Source organism: Humulus lupulus, chromosome 3, assembly GCF_963169125.1.
Source record: "Humulus lupulus chromosome 3, drHumLupu1.1, whole genome shotgun sequence".
NCBI classification, from domain to species: Eukaryota; Viridiplantae; Streptophyta; class Magnoliopsida; order Rosales; family Cannabaceae; genus Humulus; species Humulus lupulus.
The window spans coordinates 28,696,011-28,718,242 of record NC_084795.1 but is presented as its reverse complement, the minus strand read 5'-3'; the positions used below and the strand labels follow the sequence as shown (position 1 = coordinate 28,718,242).

The following is a 22,232-nucleotide window of genomic DNA, read 5'->3' as shown; positions in this document are numbered from 1 at the left end:
AAACTATCCTTAAATATCATAATATTATCTTAAATATAAAAATATTCAATTAAAGTTAACATTAAACAAATGAAAAACCATTAAAACTAAAAATTTTGGTTATCTATACTCTTCTTATATAGAAGAGATATATTTTTTTTACATATACCTTCATTAAAATTCGGGTACAACTTAGTGACGACCTTAGTCGGTTTATATATATATATATATATATATATATATATTATTTTGAATAAGTAAAAAAATAAGATATATTATCCATCGGTGGAATGGATAAGATACATATCTTAACCTGGATTGTATGGTGGTTGGTTCTTAATCCAACAAATATATTATTTGTCATATTATTCATATTCATATTCATATTCATACAAATGAGAACTCATGAGCACAGAGAAAATATCAAGGAGTCATGTTGACACACACACAGTTTTGAGTTTTCATCAAAAACACACAAACGCACACAAAGTGTTTTGGCAGAGAGAAAATCCAAAAGCTGCCAAAAACACTTCAAATTCATCTATCGAAGCCATACAAAATCCATACTTATCATTGTAACTTGACTCTAAAATTTGGAACCCACTATAATGGAGGCGCAGCCTTATCAAACTACACCACTTTTTTTTACTTTATAATAATGATTAAATACAAACGTTACGTAAGTACATACATACATATCTGCATATGAGTTTTCCTCCGTATTAGGCCATTTGTAATTTTTGGAGTTATAAAAGTTGGTTTCTTCACTAGTAGAGCAGAGAAAAGAAAATATAGAAGATGATTTTTGGTTTATTTATTAGATTTATTATTTAGACGTACATGAGAGTGGTACCATCAAAACTTAGTTGTTTATTATCACTAATCATACTATATATATAATAATTATGAACAAAAGGAGTGATGGTGCCACGCTGTGTGCGTCCAAATATTTGTATCTACATGTCTATTTATCTATTTCATATTCAGTGCTCAGGTAATTATATCTTATTCTTCTTCTTTGAGTGATTTAAAACATTAATATTTTGTTTATTGTCTTTATTAATTGGGTGTTAAAAGACAGGTTAATTAAGATATGTGTCATGATGTATTATTGGTTATTGGTTATTGATTTAACAGTGTTTTTTGTATTTATTTTAAGTGGGAATGTTTCTCTGCTTTGTCGCAGTATCTTCATATACTTGTTTAGTTTTGGTATTTGGGAATTTCAGCTATGCTAATGACAAAACAATTTGGCATTTTTCTAATTTTTTTTTCCTTAAGATGAGGTAATCCTGTTTCATCTAACTCCTAAAATGCTCCCAAAACATAAAAGAAGTGAGATGTGGTGGTAGGTAAGTTGCTGCTGCTACCAGTTGGGTCACACAGCGCATACCTACCAATATTTAAAAAAAAAAAATTCTATTTGTACCCTTCTATTTTTATTTCTAAATATTTTTAATCTTGTCTTCAAATCATAGTAATTTCTTTTATTCACTACCAATTAAATATGGTACTTTTTCAATATAATAACAATTAGAATAAAAATTTCATAGTGACGAATATGCCCTTATTAAAGTGTCAACGTATAGTATACACAACAAAATTAACCAAATATCTACGCTCCAAACAGGCACCAACAGTCTTTAAATAATCATTATAAAAACAAACAAATTTAGATATAAATAAAACAACATAAATTTAAAAAAAATGTAGAAAAAGTCATAAACAGACATCCTCAGCTCTATTTGGAAAAAGAAAGAAAAAAAAGTAAACAAATTTATGTGGCAACAAAATTAATGGAAACAAATTATTATAATTAATTTAAAAAATATTATATATTTATTATTATCTTTTGTAAATATAATTTTAAAAAGAAAATAAAGTGGTCAAAATAGAAATTAGTAGAGAGAGAGAATAAAAGCGAGGTAAGTGAAACGAAGAGTGGAAAGTGTATGGTGGCTACATCAACCTTCTTCTTCTTCTCGCCGATCTGATCCAAACCCTTGGATTTACAGTCCCCCAATCAGGTTCTTCGCTTCTTCTCCTTTTCTAGTTTGTTTTTATATATTCTGAATCGAACTTTCTTCGTTAATATATATATATATACATATATATATGTATTTGTATACCTGGGTTCGCATCTGCTTTCGCGTTTTTCATACTCTCTTCCCCTGTAACCGATGTGAGTTCTTCTATGATGAAATGGGACTTGTGGTTTTGTTTAAATTAATTTCATTATTTTATTTAGGTATAAATACACATGTGATAATCCTTTAATCGAATCTGGAGTTGAAGTTTATATTTTCTTTTCATTTTCAGTGATCGGAGGAATTTTGTGAAGAAATAAAGAAAGATGTTGGGGTTATTAAGGCAAAAAGTTGGCTCTGGAACCTCATCTGCTGTGGTATTCAACTTTCTTTTCTCTTATGATCGTAAATTGTAGTTTGTTGCTGTATGTTCGTGTGATTTTGGTGTGACCCAATTGTGTGTCGTTTCAGATTTTGGGGCAGTCCCTGCAGAGGATTCGTCCTGCCGTATCAGCTACGAGGAATTATTCTGCCGCTGCTAAAGAGGTAATGGTTATGGGGACTTGTTCACTTCAAATGTGTGGTTGGAACTTGGGTTTTTATTGCTGTAAACTAATGATAATTACAATCTTTTCGACTTGTCTTTGGAGTATAGTGTAATTGTCAGACTGCCTATTACACATAAAGGGACCTTTTGTGTGTGTGTGTGTGATATATTTACCTGCCAAATATTACCAAAATTAACTTGTAATACTTGTTCAAAGTTTTGTGTAATTCGATATTAATCTTCTTAATGACCTACATATTTTTTTTTTGAGAGTTTCTATATACACTTTTTTCCTCTAGGTGCTGCATTGAAGATTCATTCTGTTTTGGTGCTCCACAATTTTTTTGTTTTAATGGAAAACTCCAGTTTAAATTTCTAATATGGGACAAAATTTTATTACTTATTCTCCATCATTCTGCTAAATGATATGCTTTGCTTTTAACAAACACTGAAACTTGATTTTTTTTTCTTGAAATAATAATTATGAGCAGATGACAGTGAGAGATGCTTTAAACTCCGCCCTTGATGAGGAAATGTCTGCTGATCCTAAGGTCTTCTTGATGGGAGAAGAGGTAGGAAGATCGAGATTTAATTTTTCTTAGCTGAATCGTTGCTCTTTCAGTCTTTCTGTTCTTATTTTTCATTCATATTTTTGTCAATGCAGGTTGGGGAATACCAAGGCGCATACAAGGTTGGATTTTTCGTATTTCTTGATTAGATGATTTTGTTGTTGTTCATGGACTCTTGTTTGATGATGTCCTTTTCCCTCTGCTTTATATAGATATCTAAAGGTCTTTTGGACAAGTATGGTCCTGACAGAGTTCTTGATACTCCAATCACAGAGGTGCGTTTGGTTACTTGACATGCTGACCTTTTTCGTTTATCTTTTCTGTTTTGTGTGGGGAGATGGGTCTGTTTACTTTGATATTATTCATGGTATAATTATGTTTTTTCTTCTTTCTCATATTAATAATAACAAGGTTATGTTAACCCAATTTCCTGTTTATTTCTGGAAGAAGGAAATGAGATTATTCTTGTTTACTTATTTAGTAGCTGCAGTTCTTGCCTGACCTAGTTTTCTTCTGTCTGCTTTTCAGGCTGGGTTTGCTGGTATCGGAGTTGGTGCTGCTTACTATGGGCTTAAACCTGTTGTAGAGTTTATGACATTTAATTTCTCAATGCAGGCAAGATTCTTCTCCGGGGTTCTCATTCGGGGTTCTCATTCTGTTGATTACCTTTTTTTGGATATGATACTTAATGTTGGCTAGAATTGGGTTATATGTCTTACTAAACAAGATATTATGAATTTGTTTCATTGCTTAAATTATTTTGCTCTAAAATCTGTAATGGGATTTTTATGAGATCAGTTAGGAGGCTAATGCTCTATAATTTCTTCATCTCTTGGCTTGTATGGTCTCAAAGGAAAAGTCAACATGGATTGTATAGTCAGCCTGCTCCTATTGGCTGACTTGGTTGGCTTGGCACAAGAGATTTTCCTATATTTCAATGAACTGCTTATTTTTTAATGGCTGTGCTAAGCATTGGACCTGTTTTGAAATTTCTTATGATTCTGTATACTCCACCCTTTAAATTGTAGTTTCTGTACATCTCACTTGGATGTTTTTTGCAGGCAATTGACCACATCATCAATTCTGCGGCAAAGTCAAATTATATGTCTGCTGGCCAGATTAATGTACCTATTGTTTTCAGAGGACCAAATGGGGCTGCTGCTGGTGTTGGGGCCCAGCACTCTCAAGTATGTCTTTATATATATACATTTCTGCCTGTTTTGAAATAATTAGATGTATACAAATGTTGCTGTACCATTGGGCTTCCCTTCTCACCAAATGAAAAGTCCACTGATTCTTATGCTATTTATGTAGTGTTATGCATCATGGTATGCCTCTTGTCCTGGGTTAAAAGTGGTGACTCCTTATTCATCTGAAGATGCTCGAGGATTGTTGAAAGCTGCCATAAGAGACCCTGATCCTGTTGTTTTCCTTGAAAATGAGTTGCTGTAAGTAATTAGTGGGAGATGATTGTGATGCTAAGTTGTCTTTTGTCTGGTTAAAGGTTTGGTAATGATTGAATTTCTTTTTGTGCTTCAGATATGGTGAATCGTTCCCTGTTTCAGCTGAAGCTCTTGATTCTAGTTTTTGCCTTCCAATTGGAAAAGCTAAGGTGATTAATGGAGCTAAATGGAATTACTGGAAAGTTGATTGTTGATTTATCTTTATATTTGAATTACTGATTTGCTGTCTTATTTTTTTTTTAAAAAATATACATTTATATTTAATGATTATAGATTGAGAGAGAAGGAAAAGACGTGACAATTACAGCCTTCTCGAAAATGGTGGGCTATGTTCTCCAGGTTTGTCCATCCCATCTTCATCAGCTATCTTTGGCTTTGTGTTTGATAGTATTTATTGTGTGAAATAAACTTATATGGCATGGGAGAGTCTTATGATGGTATCACAAAGTAAGAAATTATTTGGTCTTCCTCGGGAATTTATCTCTAATATTTTTTGTTGAAAAAGTTATAACTTATAAATTAAGGTTCTAATATTTTAGTAAAGTAGTCAATATCATAAGATTCTAAGATTTTATTGTAAAATGGCATGAGCTTAAAATTTTGCATTATGTCTTTTCAAATTTTTGAGGTTTGTAGCAGTGTCCAGTTGCCTTAGTACTTCAAAATGTGGATGCAAACTTTCTTTCTGCTTATTGGAAAGTTATTTGTAGTGTTTTTAAATTGTTAAAATGCCTTTTTTAAGTTGGTTTTGCCTTCCATTTGAGAGTAATTCTATGACTTGATTGATGTTCAGGCTGCTGAGATACTTGCCAAGGAAGGAATCAGTGCTGAGGTAAATGATTGTTGAAAGAACATGTTCTTTTATTTTTATATGGTTCCTGCCTAGTTGTAGACACGGTAATGACTTGTTATATGGACAGGTAATCAATTTGCGGTCAATTCGGCCACTGGATAGAGCCACGATTAATGCTTCAGTCAGGAAAACCAACAGACTTGTAACAGTTGAAGAAGGATTCCCTCAGCACGGCGTCGGTGCTGAAATATGGTTTGCATCATTGCTAAATTTGTACCCTGTTGATTAATTCTCATGCGCTATTTAAGCTTACATAACACACTTCTCTTTTCAACAGCACATCTGTTATTGAGGAGAGCTTTGGCTATCTTGATGCACCAGTGGAAAGAATTGCTGGTGCTGATGTTCCGATGCCTTACGCAGCTAACTTGGAGAGATTGGCTGTTCCTCAGGTGTGTAGATTACTTACTGTAATGATTATGTCAGTCTTAATGTGGTTACTTTGTATAAATTCATTCATCATTGTGGCCCTGAATTGAGCATCTTGTGTAATTGATTGTGCAGATTGACGATATTGTACGTGCAGCGAAGAGAGCATGCTACCGAGCTGTGCCTTTGGCTGCAACTGCTTAATTTTTTTTTGCCAATTCCATCCACAAACATCTCCAGGCCCTGGTAAGTAGATGGTGTCAAAATATTCAATTCATATAATATGATTCATGTTTGAGTTACTTGTCCACGGGTATATGGCTCACGAAACAGTAGGTTAGCTCTTGAGTATAGCAAACTTGTATTCTAACATACGTAAATAACTGGTGTTAAATCATTTCAGGAGATAATGGGACTGTATATTATTTTCTCTTCGCATCTCTTAGGGTAGGGGAGGAAATGCTTGTCAAATAACTTGGAGAATATCTTGACCGGAGCGATAAATTTTGTGGCTCTGTTTTGTCTTTTTCGTTTTGGGCAGTTCAACATGAAAAAACTACTCTCCACAGGCAGCCATTTTTTTTTCTTTCACAAAGTTATTTACTTTCTTCTAATCTTCGCTTCACTCCCAACATTTGGTTTTGGGTAAAGCTGTTTTCTGTGACTGGCTTCCAATGATTTTTCTATTCCATGTTATATTATTCGGTGACTCAATTGTGAGACATTCCTTGATTGATGTACTCTGTATGTGAATGGCCAACCCAAGAGTTATGACCAAAAGTCATAATAAGAGAAAATAAATGAGTGAAGATATAAACACGAAAGCCCCTTTTTTTATTATGATTTGATGAACTACCCTTTATTAGTACCATTCATCTTAGTTATATTTTATAGGTAGAATCAGCAAATTGGTTCCAAACACTTGACAATAAATGAATAAGAATAATGACAAATGGGCTTTTCCGCTTGAACTTCCTTTTAGAGTCATGCCTCTGCTTGGCAAAAATGGTCTGAACTAAAGAAGTTATTGAAATGTCTTTTCGTTTTTTTGCTAACGTGGCTGGCCTGGGGTATTTCTAAAGTAAGTAGGGATTCGTGTCGCACTTTAATTAGTTTAGTTAATTAATTTTTTTAACAATTCTTTTAAAAAAAATCTACATATTTTTGTGATTCAAATTAATTTTAATTAAAATGATTTTTTAAAAATAATAAATAATTATCTGGATCAATTAAAATGCGATAGAATAATAAATTTGAGCTGAAACTTCGTGTTTGGTTGTTAAGCAGAGAAGTCCACAATTTCGTAGATGGTTTGATGGAGTTTTCATACGAATATGTACCCATGACCATGAACAAATATTGACAAATGCTTTAAGAAAAGGGCTACACTTGCGTTGTTACTTCGGTACGACGAAACACGTTTTTGTTGACCCTAAAGACACTTTATAGCTTCTTTCCACCTTATTTTCTTTTTTTTTTCTTTGGTCATAGGTAATAACCAAGAACTTTGACGCTTGAAAACCCTTTAAAACAAAAGGGTAATCCCAACATGACTTGATTTCTTAAATCATTGAAGTGTTTGATTTGGATTTTACAATCATTTGTTAATTTCATTTTTGTTAATATTTGGATGGATATTGGGGACATGAAACACTACTCCACTCTATTAATGTCTTAAGGCATAGTTTTCATATATAAATTGTACCACTAGAATTCTACGGTCAAAATGGGTATATATATATATAAAAGATTATATAAAGTACATACTTCAAAGTTCAAACCATATATATATTATAAGCTTTTAGTATTATCAATAGTATTATATATGCTGTATACATGACGTAACACCTTCGCTAACTATACCATGTGGTGTGGAAAACTTTGAATGTAGCTGTCTACATAAAACAGGCATTTTACCCAATTATGATGTTATTTCTCTTCTTCTACTCTATAATTGGTTCCTAACCCTAAAAAGTATTCAAAAACACAAATATATATATAATTGATTTAATTTAATTGACTATGGTATGTATATTAGTCCCTTAAGTTGAACATAATTCCGACCTATACTTTCACTTTATTTATTTGAAAATTCAACCAAAAATAACGGTCAACGGTACTCAATTAAAAAAAGTAAACGATACGTTTTCATTCCCTTCAAAATTCTATTACTGCACCAATTATTATAAGAATTATTGTTAAAATAAAAAATCAAAATAAAAAATCAGTTAGTCAATAATAATAAAAAAAAAATAAAATAATATGCTTTATTGGGGTCCTGACGTGACCAGACCAGAGCAAAGAATGGAATGGAGTTGAAGAAGAAGAAATAGTAGTGTGTTCCTTTCTCTCTCTCTCTCCCTCTCTTCATATTAGCTCTCTTTCTCTGCAAATATTCAATCACCATCATCGTCGTCGTCTTCTTCGTCGTCAATTGATTCATTTCTTGTGAATTTCTAAGATAATCGCTCGCTTTCTGCATCGGAATCGGATAGTAGAAAAAAAAAAGAGACGAAGATGAAGACGTCTCTCAGAAAATTTCGAGGTTTCGCACTGAACAAGCAGGGACCTAAAGAACGCAGAGATCTCCGACCTTTTTCTCAATTGGACGAGCTTGCTCAGGCTGCTCAGGTACGGCTTTCTTTAACTCTTTCTTTTTCTTCTACCCAAGCTGAACGAAGATCATTTGAATTAACACCGCCTTTAACCCTTCCTTTAATCGTTTTTTTATGGTTTGAAAAAACAAATTTGTTTTCTTCTGGAATTTTACTTGCATGAAACGGTGCCTCGAATTAGAAACCTAGGGCTGGCTTTGACAATTTAGGGAGCGAGTATTTTAGGATTATTTCTTCAGCAACGATTATTATTATTATTTTATATATGTATATGTATGTGTGTAAGTATATATCAAGGTGAAGAACTGGAGTATCATACATACATACAAATCTAAAGTATAAACTGAAAGCTTGAAACCATGGGAGACTGGCTTGCTAGAATTGTGTTTGCATTGCTATACCAGAGCTTTTCTTTTCTTTTGTGGTTGTTTGCATATGATTTGACAAGCATAGTTTCTTATAATTGATGTGATTTTGTTCTTGAAGGATATGCAAGATATGAGGGACTGCTATGATAGATTGCTTTCAGCGGCTGCAGCCACTACGAACAGCGCCTTTGGTATACTCTTCTCTTTCCTTTGCTTTGCTTGGCTTGCCTTCTTCAGGTTTCTGTGAAATGTTGTTTGTTTCGGTTTTGTTATTGAATGGCAACCTACATTACCCTTAACTGATTACTGAGGGAATGTTTTTTCAGTAGCACTATGATGCAGACTTTCATTTTGTTATTCGGTATTCCAGCAGTTCACCATGTAGATTTATACTCATGTTTTTGTCCTCTAAACTAATGTAAGCATTGTCAGTTACCTGTGATGACATTTTGTCAATATGTCACCAATTCAAAGAGCAAGCAATCCATTTTCGACTTACTGTTAGTAAATTTCTTATGGAAGATCATCCGTGCTATGTCCTATTTTCATTATATTCTTTATGTCTCTTTCAGAGTTCTCCGAGTCATTGCGGGAGTTGGGTGATTGTCTTCTTGAGAAAACTGCACTGAATGATGACGAAGAAAGTGGTAAATGTTATTTTATTTCTACTTTTATTGTAACAATTTTTTCCATTACATTACTGAAAAACTATCATATATATTTATATAAATATACATACATATATAAATATTACTGAAGATTACATTTTGCCACTTTGTTTTCTCGTTTTGTGAAAATTTTTCCTTCTTATTTCCGGCACATAAAAATGTGTCTGCAGCATTATGTAAAATTCAAATGTGATTTACAGAGCTGTTGGTTCAGTTTTTCTACATTTGGGAGCTGTCGTTCTTCCTCTTTATCATAAGTTCCATTGAGTTTGTATGCACTTAATTGCTCATATAGTTTTTTTAGTTCTTAAATTTTGATTTACTTAACAAACCATCACCTGCGTTTCTCTCTTTCCACAAGAAACACGCTCACAAACATGTATTCTCAAAATGCATTACTCCCATTAATTTGGCTCTGTCTGAAGTCTTTCATTTGTATTAATATACCATTGGTGGCAAAAGTAATAATTTTTTTCCTTCTATTTTCACACAGGCAAGGTCCTGCTTATGCTAGGGAAAGTGCAGTATGAAGTTCAGAAACTTATTGATAGCTATGTGAGGCTTTACTGTAAAGTAATTTTGAGATTCCTTTATTTACTTCTCACTTGTAACAAGTCTTATTTATTTCGTTTCATGTTACAGCGCTCTCATATATCCCACACAATCACCGTTCCATCAGAGTCCCTTCTTAATGAACTTCGGATAGTTGAGGTCTGGCCTTGTTAATTTAATTAAATATTTGTAATGATCCATTTTTCTGTTTTCTACTGCTGGCTCATTTTTGCTATTAGGACTTTCTTATTTGTCTAATTTATATATGTGGTTACTTCTTAATTGTTACGGGTATCTACTGCACATGCCTCAACTTGCACTTGTTGCTTTTCGGACATGTTTTGGTTATTATTATCTCTGTGTATTCATTGAAGTATTTTAAAACATATATTTATATATCTCTTTGATGCAGGAGATGAAGCGACAATGTGATGAAAAGAGGTTTTAGTCTTCTACCTTTTATTTTTATTTTATATTTTTGTATGTTATATATGTATGTATATATACATGCATGCTAAAACACACATTCATGTACATGCTCACATGCATATACATCTGTTTTATGCTGTCTTATCACATGTCTCCAGAGAAGTATATGAGGATATGAAAGCTAAACATAGAGAAAAAGGGAGGTCAAGAAGTGGAAGAGAGAATTTTTCTACGCAGCAACTGATAATGGCTCATGATGAATATGATCAGGAAGCAACATTATTTGTATTTCGCTTAAAATCTCTGAAGCAAGGACAATCTCGAAGTCTTCTAACACAGGCAGCTCGTCATCATGCTGCTCAGGTACTATTTTCAGCTCATCATCATCATCATCATTTCGCATTCTTATTCTTTTACTGACCTAGTTATTGTCTTGCTCTATTATTTGCTCAAAACAGTTGTGCTTCTTCAAGAAGGCTCTTAAGTCTCTTGAGGCAGTAGAGCCATATGTGAAACTGGTGACTGAACAGCAGCATATTGATTACCATTTTGTTGGTCTTGAAGATGATGATCTAGATGATTATGATGACTATAATGATGATCGTGACGATGACGACGATGATGGTAGCTATGATTCAAATGATGATGGAGAATTGAGCTTTGACTATGGCCAAAATGATCAGGAACAAGATGTTTCTACATCACGAAACTCTATGGAGGTTGTCAGATTAACTTCTGTCACTTCTAGCTGAGAGTTCTTCTCTTTATTAATTGCATTTATTGGTCAGCAAAAGAGAGTTTGCAAAATACTTTTACAAGATGACATTTCTCCATCATTTTATCCTGATATGTGCACACGCGCGCACACACACACACACACACACAAGATATGTTTGTAAGCATTTATCTAGAAATTCTTAGGAGATATCTCATGCAGAGAAAGGAAACAATACTCACATGATTTTTAATATAATCTTTATGCCATACATTTTTCTTGCTAGAGGCTAGAATAAGTCATATGGTGTTGCAAAATATAGAGGATAATGTTTTGTTTATAGCAAGCAAAAGTAGAAATAATTTATGTTTGACAAGCAGGAAAATTTATGACAATAATCCTATTAAGATCATAAATTTAAATGTCTGATGACTAAAATTAGTCATGTACCTTTTCTATCAATTGATAAAGGTACGAGGGGAACAATATCTGAATTAGTTGTCCTCCAGTTATTTTGGTCCTTGTTTTTTTTTTCTTTTTGGAACAGGTAGACTTTATTGAAACCATCCTGACTTTATGTAAACATGTACTTTTTGGTACAGGTTGATCAGGTGGACCTTACTTTTCCCAAGGTAGCAAAGGTGGAAGATCTCAAGGTAAGAGAATGCAATACATTTTATTTTCTGATAGCCAAGATATGATCCGTTAGCAGATTGGATTGGGATCTGGATCACTCTGTATTGGAGTCTTAATAAATTCTGAAATTTCTAGGCTATTGTCTCAGTTATCAGTTTGTTTGTATGTTGCACATATTGTTCTTCATTAACCAAACATCTTTAATCAGGGAAATAAAATTGATTTTTCATTTTGAATTAATTTGACCTAAGGTTTATATAAAGTGTCAGGATTCAAGATGATTTCCTTAATTGAATCAAAATGTAGGTTTCGAATTTAAAAAATATCATAAAATTATGAAATAAAAAATCATAGATTTATAAGAACGGTAAAATAACCTTAATTCATAGAAAGTCAAATAGTAAAACAACACACAATTTCAAAATACTGAATATTAGTTTAAAAAGCATAAAATTTAGTAGCCTAAGATAGAGCTAGATTACTAATGTTATCTAAATCAAGTCTTTTAAGCCTTTAAAATTACAATAGTCAGCAGCACCACCGGTAGTAAAGCAACTACGTTTTCACTTCTAGGTTTTGTTTTTATTTTTCTAAATTTTGGTTATTTTTAGCCCAGTAGCCCAATTATCTATTAAAATCCAAACCGAATATAAATGTAACAATTAAAATACAAAAGTTCGATTCAGTGGGTTTCAAAACCCAACAAATCAAAACCCATGGCTTGACTGGGTTGTGAACAATTCAGCAAAAACATAGTTTGGATATATTTTTCCCAGCATCAGAGTAGAACGGGTTTTGAAATTTTTAAAACCATTATCAATTTGCTTTGAATTTTCTCCGGTATTTTATACTGATTGACTAGCCAAACACATGGAATGCAGTATTCTTCCAAGAATGTTGCTAGAACTAAGACAATTGTTATGTTGAATTCCTCTTTGGAATTTCAGAATACTTGATCTTTATCCCAGGATCTTCTTATCTGACAGCTTGTTTTTGAATTATTGCAGAACAATGTTAATAGACTGCACAGACATAATGCTTCTTTCAGGGCTAGGATAGTTAGCCAATCAGCCCCACTTTTTGCTGAGAATAAAGTGGATCCTAGCGAAAAATTGAGACAAATGCGGCCATCATTCACACGAAAGTTCCACTCATATGTCCTACCCACACCAATTGATGCAAAAAGTGCAGTTTCTATTGGATCAGGTAATCCTGTGAAGCACACAGCAATTACAAATCTAAGCGGGGGAAAACAGAATTTGTGGCATTCAACCCCCTTGGAACCAAAAATGTATGAAAAGAATTCTCAGGTTGAGAGCATTTATGTACCAAAAGTTATAAAAGTACAGTCTGTACTGAAAGAAAGCAACAACAATATTGCAACACGTCAGCTACCTCCTCCATTGTTAGACGGCCATATATTTTCGCGCAATGATCAAGTTTCTGCTTCTGATTCTAAAAAAATTAAAAGGCAAGCCTTTTCTGGTCCGTTAACAAGTAAGCCATGGTCCTTGAATCATCCCCAGTTATATTCTGGACCTCTCCTACGAAATCCAGTGCTCCAACCTTCATCCTCACCACCTAAAGCCTCTGCAGGTGCTTCCCCTACTTTTATGTCCTCACCTAAAATTAGTGAGCTTCATGAATTACCTAGGCCTCCCACTAGTTCCTCCTTCCAGTCTCCAAGATCAACGGGTTTGGTTGGTCATTCTGCCCCTCTAGTGTCTAGAGCTCAAGTACAGTCTTCCATAAAAATGGTGACTAAATCTCCTTTGCCAAAACCCCCTCAAACCGTTTCTCGTAGTTTATCCATACCCTCAAACGATTCTAGGTTTGTGGATTTACAAGTGTCGAAACCAATGAAAGTTCCTCTCAACTCTCTGATTGCAGAAGACCTTGTTTCCCCACCATTGTCACCACTTGCCTTATCTAACAACTAGCCATTATCAACAAGTTTTCAGATCTTCATCGGTTGGTCCAAACCAGAGGTAATTCGACTCAGTTTCACTGTTCTGATTTCTGAATAATGTTGCTTAAACATGGACGTTAGATATTGTTTTAGTGCTTGAAATATTTGATTACTTTAAATACCTTCATGAAAAGCATTGGGACATGTTGGTGCTCTATTACTAAGTCTGATGGTAGTTAATGTAAATATCTTTTGGAGTCTCTGTGTTACAAGAATTGTTTGGTTCATTTCCTGTGATGAGTCTTGTCATTTCAAAATAATTGGAAAAAGATAGGGATAATTTTGTGTTTCTGTTAAGGGTGCTATATGATCAAAAGTTATTGTGTTCAGTCATTCTTGGAATCTCGCTGGTTTATATACTCTTATAATCAATAGTTATTATGAGACGCAATACGTGAGTCTTGAAATGAAAGCACAAATGCATTTCACCTATGTAAAGTTTTTTCTCTACATTGTATTGCTATTTTTTTTTTCAAGTGGTAATGGTGTTAAATTGACCACAGGTGAGTGTACGTTATCATTTTGTGGCCATAATTTTGGTTCTAACTTTGGCAATGGAGAGTTCTTGGTGGGAAGGGTCGTTTCTCGTTAATTAGTTTGTACAGGCGCTGCTGCTGCTGCTGAATATGTAAATATCTTTTGTCTCAAGTATGATAATTGTTAATTGTCTTTTCAATCATTTTTACCATTAATTATCCGCCATGATGGGTTCATTACATAATTTACTTCAATAATTTTTATGGTGATCCATCATTGAGGAGTTTTGTATTCACTACACTACGAGCTATCTATAATCAGTAATCATTTTTTTTTTCAAACCAATATGGTTCTGGCCTGGCTATAGCTTGACGTTTCTACATAATGTTCAACTATTTGAATGTCTTGAAATAGATGGAAAGAAGGAAAAAAAAAAAAAACAAAGGCAACTGTGTGCGACGGTCTAAGAAAATATGTGAGGAAAAGACAAGTGCTTTTGGTGATAATAGAATTTTTTTAAAGAGATATTATTTACAAAATGGAATTATTTCATTTTCACTTCCGTATAAGAGGGGGGCTGTATTCTACCTATATCATATGAGGATATCGGATAAGTACGTACATTAGAAGTATCGGGTAAGGTTGGTACCAATACTGGAATAGTCTACCTACGCTTACAATTATGTACACATTTTAAAAGGGAAATTTGATTATTTATGCATTGTAAGGGTCCTAAATAAAAAATATCTCATGCTATGTACACATCACCATTTTATGCTAGTATTTCTCAAAATTTCAAAAATGCCCCTAACATAACTTCTCTTTCTCTTGTTTTCTTTCTCTATCTCTCTCTTACCATTTTCTCTAAGGTTCAAGCTCCCTCACTCAAATAAAAAAAAAAAAAGGTAGCCACCATTTATTCTCTCAATCTATGACAAGTTTGGAGCACATTTAATTTTGTTTTGAAGTTGTTCTTTGGGCAAGTGTTGAATCCTATCAAGACAAGAAACTCCACTTTGAGTATTCTGATCTAGGGGCAAAAATCTTATGGGTAATTATATTTTCGTTATATGTAGTGAGGAAACTTGTTTATTACATTGCTTTAACTATTTCGAATAGATCTGTGTATGCATTCATGTTTTATTTTACTATTTTGTGGTCGGATTGGATCTACATTTTTCTGCATTTTTTCTGGATTTTTAATTTGGCTCGATGATTTTTGATGCAACTCGACATGCCTGATGAGTTTAGGGAATAGGAACCTCGATGCATTTCGATGTGCCTCGACTTGCCTCGATGACTTTTAGGAGTAGGTACTTCTACAAGGCTCGATATACCTCAATAGACCTCATTAGGTTCCTAAGGTTCGATATACCTTAACTTAGATAGGCCACCTCGACAAGGTTCGATATGCCTTGATGGACCTTGATAGGTCAATCTGCCTTTACTTAGATTGGCTGTAGCGTCCCAAATTTGATAATAAGGCTTAAGGTCTTGATTAGCGTGCCGACAGGGCAATAATTGATTTAATTACGTTAATATGTGAATTTGATGATTATATGATTAGAAATAGATGTTTAGGTGAATTAAATATGCATGTGGGCCCCATTTGGTTATTAGGGGCATATTTGTAATTTTAGCCCGTTGAGGGCATAAATGCAATATTTGTGTATATTGTGATTGGTACCACGAGTGAGTGGTGATATATTTGTGATGCACGAACCGAGACGGTCTTAGGGAGCAGTTTAGCTAGATAGTCACAAGTGGGAATAACTAGTAGTTAGTGGTACTTTGGTAACTTGGGTAACTATAAGTAACTCTTGAGTATAGTTGATATAGGTGGGAAATTAAGTGGGAATGTGGCATTCTTGCAAGAGGATAAGGAAAAGTCTAGACTGCCCTTGAGGTTAGATAGAGTCTAAGTTAGAGGGGAGGGCAAATGTGTCATTTGGCTTTAATAATAGATAGACTTTGGCTGAGAGAAAGTCTCACGTTTCTTTCTTTCTCTCTCTTTAACATTACACTTAGGTCTCTTGGAAGTTCTAGAGGAAACCAAAAACCAAAAGAAGGTTAGCTGAATTTGTAGGATCAAAGTAGGAAATCAAGCCAAGGATTGAAGCCAAGGGAGCTAGAGGTTGTTCTACACGTTTGAGGTAAGATCTTGATTTGTTAATCTCTGTGTTTTTGGTGATCATAGTTAGTGTTCTTGTGCTTTAAGCTCAAGGATGGAGTTTGAGGTTTTGAGGTAGTTTTGGGTTAGTTTCTGAGTTATAATTGTTGTTTGTACTACTGTGAAGATGGTTTAGGGATTAGTTCTGGACTTGGTTGAGGTTTGGGATCAACTTTCTTAGTTTTGGGTCAAAGAAAACATGGGAAAATTTTTGGGTTTTGGGCTCGAGCCGCGGCCCTATTCTTCAGGCGCCGCGGCCTGTGTGTGTCGAAGAGGCTGGGAGCCTCGGTCTGCCTAGGCGCGCTGCGTCGCAAGGTATAGCGTGCCGCGACCCGTGTCCCTCAGCAGAGAAGCATTTTTCCTTTGACTTGGGGTGCTCCGTGACCCTTAAGGGGGCTGGGTTGCGGCTCAAATGCAAAATATAGGTTGTTTAAAGGTTTTTAGCTCGAGAACTCGAATGTTAAGGCCCGGGAAGGTTTCTACTACCTAGTTTCATAGAATCCAAGGTCCCAGAGACTAGAATTATATCTCGAAGTGATTTATTGGTTTAGAACTTGATGGATGGTTATTATAAATATGTTGTGACTAGGTTTTCAACGAGGCTTAGGTTAAAGGACTGTGCTCGAGATTGCGGTGCTTAGATAGCTTAGGACACAGGTAAGAAAACTGTTGTACCTGTAGAGCAGGGTGTGGCCCTATTGTTTGTATTGCGGGGCATGGCCCTATTGATTGAATTGCAGGGCATAGCCCTATCGTTTATGTTTAGTATATGTTTAAGTATCAGTTGATATTATGTTATGCGATGTATTTGTGAGTGAACGACGAAGGCTGGAAACGGCAAAGACCGAGAATGGCGAAGGCCGAGAACGGCAAGGGGCCGGGATCGGCGTTGAGCACGCAGAGTGCATGCTGTTAGGGTAAGACCCTCCTAGGATGCTGAAGATATCCTCTCGGTGAAGACCGCGAACCCAGGGCCTGGTAAAGTGCCTGGGTCGGCATGGCCGCTATGTGTTTAGCCTGTTGGCTGCTTCGTTATATGTTGTTGATAGATATGCATATGTTATTTGTTTTGTGTTGAGTTTTCTTGCTGGGCTTCGGCTCATGAGTGCTCTATGGTGCAGGTAAGGGCAAGGGAAATGTTGACCAACCATGAGTACGGAGAGTGTGAAGCGACGGGTACATGTTCGGCCTGCTTGGCCGCCATGACCTGGGTTATTTTGGGATAATGTAATGTATTTGGTTGATTTGTCGCTTAGGTCGACCTTAAATGTATTTTGAGATGTAAAGTATTTTCTGAACAGTATTTTGGGATCCCAAATGTATAACTCTTTATGTTTTCAATGAATGACCACATTTTTATATTAAATGCCTTCAAACGAATTTTATCACAGTTTAGCTATACTTTTAACCTAAAACCTCAATTAACGAGCTAATGACACGTTTTTAACTCACTTAGTAACGACTCTAAGGAAGTAGGGCATTACAACTTGATATCAGAGCCTTGAACCAGCCGGAAATGTGGCCGACGGGGACGTCGGACCCCTAAGAGAGGGTGATTGTGACAGTCAGAATCCCGTGATCCGCAGGGGGAAAAATCAGGTAAAAGCTGTGCAATCCCACATCGCCTGGGGAAGGTCAAGTGTGATGATTCTAAGACTGTGTAGGTATGGGACTACACAGTTGAAGAGAGCTTAAATGGATTGATGGGTACTACCTATGCCAATGAGATGCATCTTCTTTTTGGTAGCCCATCACTTGAGAACTCCAAAGTTAATCGTGCTTGACTTGGAGTAGTCTCATGATGGGTGACCTTTGTGAAGTTTTCCCAAGAAGCGTGCAAGTGAGGAAAAAAGATGCTGGAAAGACTCATGTTGGTTTGCAGGGTCAGTTGTCATTCCAAGAAGCAACCATAGTGATGTGGGGCGTTGCATAGGCCACCTCGATAGATAAGAATCGATAGATTTACCTCAACGTACCTTAATTAAGCTTGACAGAACTCGATTTTTTCTATTTTTTTATAATATTAATTTTTGACTGATTTTTTTTTCAACACAGATTCGGTAAGGTTGTTTCCATATTTGTTGCATACAATGATGTTTGGAAAATGGAAGATAGGTATTGGATTTTCAGGGATGCTGAAAATCAAGTACTACCTTTGGAGAAGGGTGTGATGTATGAGCAACTACATGACATTTTGTAGGAAAAGCTTGAAGTGGATAAATGTGTGTACGACTTGAAACTTGAGGCCCCGTACACATGCCTCTCACAACCTTTCAAACCTATCGTTATGAAAAATGATAGTATGTCTGTGCATTCATCGGGATAGCATCAAAATCTGAAGAGAAGATGATTCCTTTTGTGTGTAACATTGGTTAAGAAAAACTATTTAGTAAATGCATCGACCTCTCCCAGCATTAATAATGAAGTTTTATTTGAAGAGAACATTTTTCCCCCATATCCTGGTATCAGGGGTGTTGACTGCGTTTTTAGCCAACGACGTGAGAACGTCAATAACGACAAGCCTTCAAGAGAAATAAAAACGACAACAGACGGTATAAACAAGAAAAGTAAATAACACAAGAGATTTTTATAGTGGTTCAGCCCCGATTGTCGGTAATAGCCTAATCCACTTAAAGTTTTGATTTATAGATCCGTACTCAAGATCAGATGGACTGAGCCAACTGAGTTTCTTCAGTACAGATTGCAAAAATACAAGAATTCTCTCTTATTTCAGCACTTTCTCTCTCTAAAATAGACAGTCCCAATTTTCTCTCTCTAGAAAGAAGTAGCTCAAAAAGACCCTTCTTCATCCCATAAGCTCTCTATTTATAGGCCTGGGATCCTCAACTGATATCCCCTTACAATCGGGATATTTTATTATTCATCTTATATTTATATTACAATAAATGTTTAAAATATAACTAATTCCTCAATTTGAGTGAGGAATGAGAGATTCCCGCGTATGTTGTTGAAGCTGTCTCTGGGAACCTTGACTTAGTCTCCTCTAGCTAATTGATCCACCTTCTACTGACCACTCATGCAAGTGTTGGTTGGACGTGATGGTGGTAGGACATGTTTTCGGGGGTTGAACGTGCATGGTGGTAGGACATGCACTTCTCTCCTCTAACATGGCACTCTCCTCTAGCATGCCATGTTCCTCCTTGAACCAATCTCCTTGGCTTCTCCTCGGACCAAGGTGGTCCGAGGCAACCTCCTTGGCACCTCACCTTGGACAACATTGAGGCAACCTCCTTGGCACCTCACCTTGGACAACATTGAGGCAACCTCCTCCATAACATCTCACCTTGGACAAGATCAAGGCATTCTCCTTTAACATCTTCCAAACATGTCTGATCGAACATTGTATAGGCTCTCCTTATCAAAATCTAAGTCTCCTTCCTCTTGCATGAGACTCCTCCTCCTTAGCTACTTACCTTGGACACGTTCAAGCCAACACTTAGGAAACCTTGGGAGGCTTGCCTCCTACACACCCTTGGGGTCTCTTAGGACCACATCCTCCTTGGGGTCTCCTAAGACCACTTTCTCCTTGGGGTCTCCTAAGACCACTCTCTTGGGGTCTCCTAGGACCACATCCTCCTTGGGGTCTCCTAGGACCACTCCCCTTAGCTCTTCTAGAATGCATTCTCCTTAGCCTCCTAGGATGCATTCTCCAATTTTTGGGTATAACAAGGGGAACTCAAAGTGAGGTTGGGACATTTGTTCCAGAGACAAATCCTAAGGTTATTGTCTGTGATGATATCCTTGTTAAATATCCACCATGTGTTCCTAACAGAACGGAGTACAATCCCTTTGACTACAATCCTTATGTCAATGGCGATCTTGTTGCGATGCAACAGATGTTGATGGATCAAATAATAGGGTAGATTTTCCAACCCAGAATTCAGATGTTATGCATGTACAAGTAGTAGAGGAAGAGCATGTCAGAAGACAAGGTCGACAAACACCTGGCACCAACAATAGTCATCTAGGTAGAACTGAAGATAGTAGTAGATGCAGTTCTTCATTGGACTTAGGCGAAGATCATAGAACTTGAGTGCTCCCATGTTTACCAAAGAATATATAGAGGCCTCTTATCAAAATCATCCTTCCTCAACCGACATATATTCAAAAGAATTACACATTGGGAGGTTTTATCAGAACAAGCTTGAATTGAAAACCAAGGCGGCCATCTTTGCGATGAAGAATCATTTTGAGTTTATGGTGAAGAAATCTGATAGTGATGTGTAGTACATTACCTGCAAGGATCCTAATTATGATTGGAGATTGAGGGGGAAAATTGCAGTTTGAAATGTTTGAGATTACTGTCTACAACAATATACACACTTGCTTCTAAGAAATCCGAGAGAAGGACCATCGTCACCGTGGGTTGTTGGCCACCTAATCAAGAGGAAATTTGCTACCGATGGTACTAGGTACATGTCAAACAACATAAGAGAGAAAATGAAACACCATTTTGGGGTCTAAATGAGCTATGAGAATGCATGAAGATGCAGAGAAAATGCACTTATGTATGTCAGAGGCTCACCTGAGGATTCATACTCCAAGCTACCTGGATACCCGTGTCAGTTGGAGTAAAAGAATCCAGGTACAATTACTAATTTTGTCACAGAAGATGATTGTTTCTTGTATTGCTTCTTTCCTTTGGTGTTTCTAGAAGGGGATTATAGTGCTGTCGTCCTATGATTTGTGTGGACGAAACATTATTGAAGACCAAGTATGATAACCTGTTGGTTTTTATAGATCAAATCAGAGATTATACGCAGCGGAACAATAATCAAAATTGTTAATTTAACCCCACAAGATTTCTAGATCTACTTCTTCACATACATATATATATTGAATCAAAGAGATGAATAGAAAATTACCTCAAGTCCTTCCTTGCTGCTATCTTTTTGTACGACAAAAATCCTTGAGATCTCACACCAGGATCTTCCAAAATGTTCTCAGCACACAAAGAACGAGTGTGGGCTCGCTATACAAAATAATAAGCAAAATCTATTTATCAGATGTTCTCAACACATGAGATATGATAAAGTTTGGACCTAAGTTTGTGAAGAACAGTGACCTATGCTTGTATCACTGTTCTATTTCTCTCAGGGAGATTTCACGATATATTTTCTATCACTGAAAAGTATCGCTCTGAAAAAAACTGATATCCTATATTTAATATATCAAATTTATTAAAAATAAAATATTAGTTATTTAAAACAATTTAAAATAACTAATCAGTTATCAGATTTTGTTTAAATAATAATATTTAAATAACTAAAATTGTGGAACAAAGAAACTTCTAGAAGCTTCTTGTGCGTGTAGCACAGTGACTGTGCATTATGCTACACGTGTACCACATGCCAAGGAAGACATGTGATTTTTCCTAATTTTTCTTATTATTTAAATATCAAAAATCCAAAAATAAATTAATTATATTTTTGTTAAATCAAATAATTAATTAATTACACATAATTATACAATAATTATGTGTAGTGCATAGAAAAATATTTAACTTATCAAATAAGTCCTTTTGCTCATTTTTGTATTTATCTTTGTTAGTGTTTGTTTGAGCCATTTTGGGAACCATGAACCTATAACATTAAGCTCTAATAAATTAAAACTAAATAATTAAACTCTTAATTATAATAGTTAATTTATTAATTATGATATTTCTACATTATAAATTCAGAATTGAACTCTTTATGTTATAAATATACTTTTACAAAAATCTTATTTTATGCTGTCCATTGATATAACCATCTTAAAATAATTCAACCCTCTAATTAATTAGTTCATAAATTAGAATGGAATAAT

The 22,232-nt window shown here is 35.2% G+C and overlaps 2 protein-coding genes across 4 annotated transcripts; both read left to right on the top strand.

Moving 5' to 3' along the window:
• Window positions 1–1,845: 1,845 nt before the first annotated feature.
• Window positions 1,846–6,531, top strand: LOC133822421 (pyruvate dehydrogenase E1 component subunit beta-1, mitochondrial). Of its 2 annotated transcripts, none has more exons than XM_062254754.1 (16): window positions 1,846–2,006; window positions 2,299–2,383; window positions 2,478–2,552; window positions 3,045–3,125; window positions 3,218–3,244; window positions 3,335–3,397; window positions 3,651–3,737; window positions 4,184–4,309; window positions 4,437–4,570; window positions 4,662–4,734; window positions 4,859–4,924; window positions 5,379–5,417; window positions 5,506–5,630; window positions 5,716–5,830; window positions 5,943–6,053; window positions 6,211–6,531. In XM_062254754.1, exons 2-15 carry the CDS (start codon window positions 2,333–2,335, stop codon window positions 6,009–6,011), a joined length of 1,131 nt encoding a protein of 376 aa, XP_062110738.1. In that variant the 5' UTR covers window positions 1,846–2,006; window positions 2,299–2,332; the 3' UTR covers window positions 6,012–6,053; window positions 6,211–6,531. The 2 variants fall into 2 exon arrangements, with proteins under 2 accessions (XP_062110738.1, XP_062110739.1); XM_062254755.1 differs by lacking the exon at window positions 1,846–2,006 and adding an exon at window positions 2,031–2,161.
• A 1,461-nt stretch (window positions 6,532–7,992) lies between these two features.
• On the top strand, window positions 7,993–14,581 carry LOC133822420 (uncharacterized protein At2g33490). 2 transcript variants are annotated; one of them, XM_062254753.1, is made up of 12 exons: window positions 7,993–8,142; window positions 8,269–8,438; window positions 8,909–8,981; window positions 9,363–9,437; window positions 9,952–10,013; window positions 10,101–10,169; window positions 10,423–10,451; window positions 10,598–10,802; window positions 10,898–11,158; window positions 11,757–11,810; window positions 12,798–13,778; window positions 14,263–14,581. In XM_062254753.1, exons 2-11 carry the CDS (start codon window positions 8,325–8,327, stop codon window positions 13,728–13,730), a joined length of 1,875 nt encoding a protein of 624 aa, XP_062110737.1. In that variant the 5' UTR covers window positions 7,993–8,142; window positions 8,269–8,324; the 3' UTR covers window positions 13,731–13,778; window positions 14,263–14,581. The 2 variants fall into 2 exon arrangements, with proteins under 2 accessions (XP_062110737.1, XP_062110736.1); XM_062254752.1 differs by having other exon boundaries at window positions 8,034–8,438.
• The last annotated feature ends 7,651 nt before the right edge of the window (window positions 14,582–22,232 follow it).

Bases quoted from the DNA above. Each gene is read 5' to 3' on its own strand.
- LOC133822421 (XM_062254754.1), top strand. From the start codon at position 2,333: ATGTTGGGGTTATTAAGGCAAAAAGTTGGCTCTGGAACCTCATCTGCT. The intron at 3,126-3,217 runs GTAGGAAGATCG...TTGTCAATGCAG, and splicing joins TCTTCTTGATGGGAGAAGAG to GTTGGGGAATACCAAGGCGC. The intron at 3,738-4,183 runs GCAAGATTCTTC...TGTTTTTTGCAG, and splicing joins CATTTAATTTCTCAATGCAG to GCAATTGACCACATCATCAA.
- LOC133822420 (XM_062254753.1), top strand. From the start codon at position 8,325: ATGAAGACGTCTCTCAGAAAATTTCGAGGTTTCGCACTGAACAAGCAG. The intron at 8,982-9,362 runs GTATACTCTTCT...TGTCTCTTTCAG, and splicing joins CACTACGAACAGCGCCTTTG to AGTTCTCCGAGTCATTGCGG. The intron at 10,170-10,422 runs GTCTGGCCTTGT...TCTTTGATGCAG, and splicing joins ATGAACTTCGGATAGTTGAG to GAGATGAAGCGACAATGTGA.